The sequence below is a fragment of the Dermatophagoides farinae genome, chromosome 5, assembly GCF_024713945.1.
Source record: "Dermatophagoides farinae isolate YC_2012a chromosome 5, ASM2471394v1, whole genome shotgun sequence".
NCBI lineage: Eukaryota > Metazoa > Arthropoda > Arachnida > Sarcoptiformes > Pyroglyphidae > Dermatophagoides > Dermatophagoides farinae.
The window spans coordinates 3,207,542-3,217,830 of record NC_134681.1 but is presented as its reverse complement, the minus strand read 5'-3'; the positions used below and the strand labels follow the sequence as shown (position 1 = coordinate 3,217,830).

The window sequence follows — 10,289 nt, the reverse complement described above, 5'->3', positions numbered from 1 at the left end:
GATTGATTGATGAAATAAAAAAAACAATTACAGGATATAGAGAAGCAAAAAAAAAAGGCACTGAAAATGACCAGATGATCGAATTTTAGAGAAAAAAAAAATTTAAAAAATTTTCAAATTCCTTATGTTGATGTTGTTGATGAATCGAGATCAATGTGGATGTTTTTTACACAAAAAAAAAATCAGGTAGCAAATTATGATGATAATATGGAATGGCTGCCAACCATCGACTGAATGATATGACTGACTAACTATGTGTCGATGAATAGAATGGACTGAATGTTTGAAATGAAAATGATCGAACAAAAGCTAGCTGAGTAGTATTGTGTGTGCTTTGGTGCTCTAGTGCTTGTTGTAGTAGTTCCCTCCTTCCTTTCTTTTTAGTAAGCGCTAACTTGCTTTCAAAGCTTGCTTGATTTGCTTGTGATAGTCTGGTTCTTCTGTTCAGCAAAACATTTTTTTGAAATAAAAAACCAAAAAAAGTTGCCTTCTGTGTATGTGTTTTTAACAAAGAAAAATATGGGATTTTGATTGGACGATGATGAATTTCAAACAGAATTCCAGTTGGCCTCGATTCTTTTCGAATTGAATGAAAAAGAATGAATGAATGAATGAAAAACTCAATCAACCATATAGTAAAAAATCATTCAATGACCATCATTGATTTTTTATCGAATTTACAGAAACGAAAAAAAATTTTTTTTTATTCTTTGAAAAAGAATTTATTTGTCGTTTGTTGTTGTTTTTTCGTGAGAATACCAACAACAATCACTGACAAAAGAAAATTTAAAAAGCGGCAAAACATGCAATTCATTTTTTTGTGTGTGTGTTAATATGGTATATAAACAAGAATTTCATTCATTCATCAAACCGAATAAATTTCAACTGGCCATCCCAAAAATGGCCAATTGTCCACTTATAGTCAAGCCAATAATATGTAATGAAAACCGACAACAACAAACGATGGTAATAATGATGATGGCCAAAGGCCAATATCAATGGCGACAAATGATGAGCGATGATTTTTTTTTATTTTTAAGAAAAAATTTTCAAAACAAAAAAAAATTATCATTATCATCATAAAGAGGAGATTTGATCGTACGAAAAAAAAATACAACCAAAAAAAAAGCAATGACGACGACGACTTAACGAAAATAAACAAACTCGTAGACTATTGGAGAATTGGACATTGAAATCGTTGTTGTGATACAAGAAGAACCCCAGAACAACAAACTTGAAGATTGAAAAGGAAAAAAAAGCGTGAGAAGTAGCTTGCGGGCACACACACAAAAAAAAAATTTTTAAAAAAACGACTTGGCCGTCTTTTAACAACAACGACAACGACGACGACGACGACTACGACGACGATGATGATGATGATAGAAAAAAAGCTGCTCTCAATGTGTTCTTCATCAATAAAATAAAATAAAAAAAAAGACGAAGACAAAAAAAAACTGTTGTTGAAGCAAACAACAACCTAGCTAAATTTCAGAAGAAAAACAAAATGTGTGAATTGTTTGTCCTGTGTGTTGCGGGGGCAAACACATTGAAATTGAAAATGTGAAATAATAAAACGAACGAGTGTGAAACCAACACAAGAAACGAAAAAAAAGTCAAATTTTGTTTTTATCCATTAAAATTTTTCAAGCTTCCTCTCCTCCCCCCCAGAAAAAAAAATTGAATGATGATGCATTAAGATGAGATTGAAATTCAATTTTTTTTTGTTCGTTCGTTCATTTCACAATAAAATAAAACAAATTAATGATGTCATTAAGGTGGTGGATCATTGTCAGATCTTTTTTTTATTATTTAGCTTAAAGCTAGCTGAATTTGTAAATTTTTTTTCGTTTGTTTCGTTTTTGTTTCGAGGACAATGTCATTATAGTTTGGCTCACATCCAATGATGATGATAATGGCTGATAATTGGAATGAAAAGAAAATTTTTCCTACCAATCAGTTTTAATCTCTTAATCAATCACCATTTAATCGATAATTTATTTTTTTGTTTTGTTTTGAATTTCTTTACATTACAGCACCTCCCATTCAATTAATGATTGAATTGAATCTTCGGATGCGGAAACATCCAACACATATGGTAAACGGATAACTAAAAAAAAAACATTGGAATTTTTGTGATTCGTATTGAATGCGTTTTTGAATTCACCATTTATTGATCGTTTTATAATTGAGCAGATGTTTTTCTCTCTCACTCTACTTTCCTTTTTTTAAAAAAATTTTTACTTCTAGATCATTTGGTCAAAATATCATTTGTTGCATATTTTTCTTGTTTTTTTTCTGTTGGTTATGTGTCAAGTCATAATAATGATAGTAGTAGTAGCAATGGCAATAGCAATAGGTAATAGGAAGGTCAAAAAAAGATATGTGAAATAAAAAAAAATCAACAACACTCAAAGTACACAGATATGCACTGACCTTTGACCGTTTCTTAGGAGAAGGAAAGTGTATTAGATTTTTTTTTCATTTTGATTCCAGTGCTATTTTATTTCATTGCTTCTCTTCTTGCTCTCTCGTTCGTTCGTTCGTTCGTTCGTTCATTCGCTTGGTTTTAGAATGAAAAACATTTCCGAAAAAAAATTGAGGGCTTGAAGTTAAAAATTTTTTTTCTTTTGGTTATTTAGTGCGGATATTGTTGTTGTTGGTAGTGATAATAATAATAAAAAAATGACGACGGCAATATTTACCCAAATCGACCTAGCTTGCTCAGCAAATTTTTTTTTTTAAGGATAGGTCCCCGGTCAACATTGATTGTCAAAACTTGATGGAAAAAGAGAGAGAGAGAGAGGGACATACATTCGGATTTGAAATGGTTTATTTACCCACCGATGACTATTGTTGAATATTTTGGAAAGAGAAAGAGAGAAAAAACATCTGCTTTAATTTCAATGCGTGTATGGAAAATGTTAAAAATGAATAAACCCAAAACAGACCAAGAAAAACAGACATATTTCCCGTGTATGTATGAGTTTCTGGAACGAAATTCAATGGTATCAATTTGGATCAATAGGTAAAACTTTTTTCATCGTCTTGGTTTTGCATTTTTCGAAATGGCTTGACCATCATCATCTTGGATTCTAGATAGATATAATTAAATTCATTCTTAATTTCAACTCAAAATTGTCATCATCATCATGAATGTGATGATTATTGCAGATTTTGTCCTGTATACAAATAATAAAGCGATGAAGAAAAATAGTGACTATGTAGCTAATTCGGTCGAGCGTATGAAATGAAACAAAAACGATGAAGCGAAACGCGCTAGTTAGGTCCGTACCGTGAGAACCAAAAAAAAAAAAAATTATACTCCGGCTTCTGTTTTTTTTTGTTGCTGTTGTTTTTGTTTCTGGTCTTCATCTCTACATTAATTCTCTTATTTTCCCTTATTTTTTTCAAGTAGATGATGATGATAATAATAATAATAAGTATATGCACAATTGACAACCCAAAAAAAAAATCACTACCCTCCACACACACAACAACATTACATCATCAAGTGGTAAATACTACGTGTGTACTACTGCTACACGTAATTCTGCTGCACGAGCTATAAATATAGAATAGATAGATAGAAGATATCACACGGATATATGGTCGACATCTTTTTTCATCTTAGAGAGCTAGAGAGAGCGTGGGATAATAACAATACAGAGATAGCGATTACCAATCATTATCATCATCATCAAAATAATATAAGTGGAAGGTAGTGTCACATTATTATCTTTTTGTCATCATCATCATCTTCTTCGTCGTAAATATATAATAAATCGTAGCTAGCGTAGTAACTTACTACGCCAGTTGTTTGTGTGTGTGTGTGTGTGCATGCTTGCTATGTAACTAATTGTTGCATAGCTGAGTGAGATTTTTATTTTTTATCCTTTTAGAAAAAAGAATTGATTGCAACTTGAATTGATGGAATCAATTTTGCATCCGGATTAAATGGAGAAAAAAATTCATTCAAATTTTTTCTGTAGAAAATAAGTTAACTCTTGGCAAATGGATAAATTATGCTGCCCTCAGGTTGTCACATCACGATCTATATTCAAAAGAACCTGTGTCTTCTTGAGAAAAAAAAAGTAAAACTTTTGCTTTCTATCTTTGTTTCTACGAATAGAATTTAAATTGAATTAAAAAAAATTCTGATGCTAAAAAACAGATGAAATGAATTTTTTGTGTGTTTGAATAAGAAAAATTCGAAAAACTTTTTTTTTTGTTTTTGTTTTTTTTTGCATAAACAAACACACATGCATGCAACGTGATCAAAATTTTTTTGAATTTTGGGTTTTTTTTTAGAATTTCAGTTCGATTCATGGTAATCCATATGGTTCGACAAAAAAAAAAAAATGATTGTGACGATAGACAATGACGATTTCATTTCATTTGAATAGTTTGTCATGATCATATCATAATGTCGCCATTATCAGCAAGCATAATAGCAGCATCATTGATAATAATTTTGATAATTTATAATCATTCAAATGTGGATGCATCAATGAACAAACAACGAGAATCAATATCGAATTGTAAGCATAAAAAACTGGACCAATGTCTTCAATATATAATAAGTGTGACGAATAATTCTCGGTTATCATTTCCGATAACATATCCGGAATTACAACGTACATGTCAATTATTAGAATATGGTGATCATTGTACACAGAATTATTTGGATAAATGTATGCCACGATCAATGAATAAAATGATATGGAACATAATTAATGGCACTAGAAATGTTTTACAATTAATATGTCATAATTTAACTATACAAAATGGTAGTTTTGAAACAAACAAAAAATTTTCAAAAGTTTGAAAAAAAATTAAAATAAATTTTTTTTTTATATCATTCACACTAGATTATCTACGATATGCATCGTGTTTTAAACGTACGACCGTCAAAAATTGTTGGCAAATTTTGAATCAATTTCGACAATTATCCACCACCAATAACGACGATAATGATATTCAACAATTTTGTTGCATTTATAAATCCTCAATTGAATGTCAACATCGTTCAATTTTAAATGATTGCTATATAAATCATCATCATGATGATGGTTCAATCAAATTTTTTCTACAATATTCAACAGAAATAAGTGATTCACTGTTAATGCAACATTGTCTTACTTATACACATTTGAATCAATGTTCAAATCAGTGGTCATCATCCATCATTGCTTCGCAACAAACAATTCAGCAATGGAAAATTTCAGAAAATTTTCAGAAAAATTCATCCACATCCAAACAACAACAAACGATGCTGCAATCATCATTATCGATTATTAAGCTGATAATAATAATAATATCGATAACGCGTGGGCAATTGGAATTTTTATTATAAGTGATTAATATATTCACATTTCAAATATTTCATTTACAATGTAGATTTTAATGATAAAAATACCGGATTTTCGGTAAAATTATTTAAAAATTTTATTGAATTAAATAGATTGAATTTCAAATAAATAAGACAAAAAAGAAGAAGAAAAAAATGTTTGTCAGTTTAGCAAAGAGAGAGAGAGAGAGAGAGAGAGAGAGAGAGAGAGAGAGAGAGAGAAAAAAAACAGCAGCAAAATTGGTTGAGAATTTCGTTTTCATCAACCAAATTTTTTTCAACGTTTATTTGTGTTTGCTTGTTTGCGTCTTGTCTAAAATATTGAGCTTATTTAATTATATAAATGTTTTTTCAATCATAATCAATACGGACTAGTTTGTTTTGTTTTTGTTTTTGTTTTTGTTTTTGTTTTTGTTTTTGTTTTTTTGTTTTGTTTTGTATCAAATTAAAATCGATATATTAATCAATCAATCAAGTATTGATGCATTAATCAATGGAATATTATAACGTTTATGTGAAATTAAATTTGCATTATTATCGGTTAAAACTAAACGTCCTATACTACCACTTTTTGTCAATGTTGTTGTTGTTGTTGATGGCTGTACATTGTTATTATCATGATCATCTGTTACATTGATTGTTGGCAGATTGGATAAACTATTACTATTTATACATTGAGCTTGTTGTTGTGTTGTATTACGATATTGTTTCTGTGGTTGCTGCTGCTGCTGCTGCTGATGCTGCGATTGTTGTTGATGATGGCTATCCAAACCTGAACGTGGTCTTGGAACCAAATTTTTTGCAATAATAAATTGCTGCTGTTGTTGATTAGTTGATGATTTTGATGATGCTGTACGATGCCATGTTGTTGCCGTACTACCACCACTCAGAATATTCTGATTCATTTTTATAGGATTATTATTTGATGATTGTAATGATTCTAAATCACGATTTAATTTACAATTATCAGAATGATATAATAACGATCTTGATGATTGTTTCGCTGTTGATGGTGGTTTCTGTATCAATAAATTTGATGAATCACCAGTATTATAATTTGTTGACATCGATAATGATGATATTTTATTTGTACGATTCATGATTGATTGTGGTAATGAACGTGTTGTTGTTGCTGTTGAATTTCGTATTAGATATGATGATGATTTATTGTTATTTGATGATTGATTAATTTGACCATTACCATCAATGTCATCACCATCATGAGGATGATATTGACAATATTGATTACCAATACCAGTGCCACCACCACCGCCAGCTATTAGACGTCTTTGTGGTTCATAATCATATTGTTGATAACCTTGTTGTTGTTGAACCTGATGTTGTGGTTGATGAGAATACGCATGCTGATGTTGATGATGATAATCACTAAATAATAATGGTGTTGAAGACACTTTTGGTACAATAATTGATTTTGATGGCGTAGTCGTTGTCATCATCGATGATGCTATTATATTTGATTGACTATAACGACGATGATTGTGATTACGATGATGTTGATGATGATGATGATGACCATCAATCGATGAAATTGATACCAATTTTGATGATGATTGACACATTAGCGCAAATTTTAAATCATTCATCATTTCTTCACAAATTGTTTCATTCTAATTTTTTTTTTTATTTTGGAGAGAAAGAAAACGAGAAAAAAAAATTAAAATTCCTGATAATTGGATGAATAATTAACAGAAGAAAAAAGTAAATTAATTTGAAATTTGTAATTTGTTTACTGTTTTTTCTCTTCATATCCAACTTGAATCATTTCCTGAATCTATCGATCGTGGGAAATTGAACTTTTTCAATTTTTTTTTTTCAAAAATCTAATTACAGCTTTTATCGTTGACAAATATAATGATTGAGATTTGACAATTTCAAAATGAAAATGAATCATCTCTAATGGAGAGTGAGGTCTAATCTAATCTAATTATCAACGTAATTTGATTTCGATTTATTATTTATCAAAATATTTCGAACAAAATTGATCATTATTACCTGATCATTATTTTGTTGCGATGGTTGTTCATAACGTGATTTCCAAACAAATTCTAGTATCACGACAAATAATGAAAAACTTAAGCCACCCAATAATACAACAAATACACCGCCAACATTATCAATTTTTAATGGCGTTACTGAACCAGAACTTTTTTTTGGATCATCAATACATTGGCCACCACCTTTTTTCTGTTTCCACCATCGTTCTTTCAATGTTAATAATGCACCACTTTCTTGTAGTTTTAATATTGCTTGCGATAATGGTGTACGATATGGTGAATCTATATAAATATCAGTTTTGAAAAGAGAAAAAAAAATTTTCAGATTTAAACAGGTAAAAAACAACATTGTTCACCTTTTCGTGTTGCGACACCATATCCTTTAGAATCTAAAAGGCCACCAATCTGTGTTAGATTACAATTTCTTTCGATAATATATTCAATCGATGCTGATTCCATCAGATAGGCATACATTCCATCGGCTTTCTCGACAGTTTTTCGACCTTCTTCATTGGATTTCATGAAAACATCTGAATGTTTGCTCATAAAATCCCACATTTTCTTATATGTTGTTATATTAGATTCAGCAAAAAATGATGCAGTCGATCCAGACCCAAGGCAACCATATTTAATTTTCTCTTGTGTCGCTAATCCTTCAGCATTTTCAATTGGATAAACAATTTTCTCGACAGTTAAAAATGCAGCCAAATTAGCCGTATATGATGCAATCATAATCAATGTAAAAAAATACCAAATCGATGCAATTGTTCTGGTGGACATTGCTCTTTGAAAATAGAAAACAAAATTAATTGTATAATGGTAGTTTATTTATTGACTACGTTTATTCGACTAGGCCCAAAAACATATTTACACTAAACTCATCTGTTCGAATTGTGGTTCATCATTAATGAGGTTATCACGCCACCACACAATGAATATAAATATTGAATGCGAATTCGAAAACTTACTTGGGAGTTAAATCCGATGCTTGTTGCATCAGTGATCCGATTGTGAACCAAAAACTATTTGATAAACTGAATGCATTCTCAAGAACTTGTTCATTCTGTCGACAAGGATGTGGATTTTCCCATTCATATGGTGAAATACGTCCAACGATGAATAACATTGACGAAACCCCGATATAAGCACAGACGACATAGATCCAAACAACATTTGAAAATGGTGATAGAAATGAGAATAATGATGTAATTTTTTTCGTTGGTTTCTTGTAAAGAATACTAATCCCAGTATTCATAAATGGATGTGTAAAATCAACAGCATCTTCACGTTTCGACGTAATGGTCAGGTCAGCAACGGCCAGATCAGCTTCACCACGTATTAATTCGCCCATCATACCATTCCAATTACCTTCTTTATCCGGCCGACCGTATGCACCATCTTTTACCAATCGAAACTCATAATTGAAATGTAAAAGTTTCGATAATTCCGATATCAAATCAATTGCATAGCCTTCAAATTGATCATTACCAATACGTTTAAATGATGAATCTTTAATCATCGTGTATGGATCATTCAAAATCGTTGTAATGATCAATGTTTTATTCTCTAATGCTGATGATGAATAATGTATGGTCCAATCACGCGATATATTTAAACGACGTTCTTGTTCCACGTCTTCAGACCATGTACCGATTTCTTCCAAACCTTGTGGTGATACCGTTACCACTGATAATGTTATTGATGAACGGAAACCAAGATCATTGAAGCCAACTAAACCGGTTATGCCACGAAATTCAATCTTTGTGGTGAAAAGGAGTAAAATTAAACAAAAAATCAAAAAAATTCATTACAAAAACACATACCGGACGCATATAATTTATTAAGGAACTACCATGTGACCATGGTACACTACTTTCGCAGCTAACTTGTTGTATTTCGATTGATTGTCCATGATCTAATTCACGTATGGCGGTTGCCAATAATTTAACAGCATCATAAATCAATGCCGATTCAGTCTATTAGAATTGCCAAGAGACGAAAAAAAAATTGACCAAATGATTTTAATTAATAATTTTTTCAACTTACCGAAATTTCTGGTGAATAATATTTTGGAAATTCGGAACGCCAATCTTCGCGTAATAATTTGAGCTCTTCATTTGAATCATCAATTATCTTGAATGCGGTTATTTTTGTTTTACCAAATTTAAAATCCTCTAAATCAATTGTATGTAAATCTAATTGTGTTATCAGATAACTATGCGATTCGGTTATCAGGCCAACTTGTTGTGCCTGTAGTTTTTTTTTGTGAAAAAAGTGATAATTTTTCAATAAATTTTACAAACTCAAATTCGATTCGATTGAAACTTACATGTTTTAAAGCTCGAAAAATATTCTCATTTTTCACATCCAATATAATGTTTTTTTCACCATCATTTTTAACTTTCCAAAATGTTTCACGATATGGTTTACCTGGTTTAAATTGATGTAGTTTAATACGCCAATTCAAGGATTCAGCTTCTTTGAAGAAATCCTGTAAACGTATCAGTCCTTCATTATCTTCATAAACAATGGCAAATTGATTCCAATTCCATGCTTTTACTATATCAACATATGCTCTAGCCAAAACATTTGGCTTTGGATACAAATTCACCGACAGATCATCACGTTTGGTTGTAAAATCCCAACGTGTTTCTAAATGCGGTATATCTAATGCATCACAAATTGATTGTAAATGACGAGATATGTAACCATCAAGTGGATCAAATATGGCCACAACCCCTGTATGCAATAGGCCACAAACTTTTTTATCAGCATGAAAACTATCATGTTTTTGTATATGTTCAATTTTCGGTATCAATTTTGTATGCGGTAAAATTATACGATCCGAATTGATACGTTTAATGGCCAATTTGAAGGCAATCTCTTGATCCAGACGATCATGTGTGAATACGGCACCTATTTTTAGA

The 10,289-nt window shown here is 30.9% G+C and overlaps 1 protein-coding gene across 4 annotated transcripts in view; it reads right to left on the bottom strand.

Annotated features, from left to right (window-relative positions):
* Nucleotides 1-5,420: 5,420 nt before the first annotated feature.
* Nucleotides 5,421-10,289, bottom strand: part of LOC124498737 (glutamate receptor ionotropic, kainate 2) — a 32,899-nt gene continuing 28,030 nt past the window's right edge. For all 4 annotated transcript variants that reach the window (XM_075731513.1, XM_075731511.1, XM_075731514.1 and 1 more), the window contains 7 exons: nt 9,692-10,278; nt 9,409-9,612; nt 9,186-9,338; nt 8,331-9,121; nt 7,719-8,146; nt 7,361-7,644; nt 5,421-6,975 (listed from right to left, as the gene is read on the bottom strand). In XM_075731513.1, coding sequence (XP_075587628.1) covers nt 5,815-6,975; nt 7,361-7,644; nt 7,719-8,146; nt 8,331-9,121; nt 9,186-9,338; nt 9,409-9,612; nt 9,692-10,278 — 3,608 coding nt within the window. In that variant the 3' untranslated portion in view covers nt 5,421-5,814. The remainder of the gene's footprint in view (nt 6,976-7,360; nt 7,645-7,718; nt 8,147-8,330; nt 9,122-9,185; nt 9,339-9,408; nt 9,613-9,691; nt 10,279-10,289) is intronic.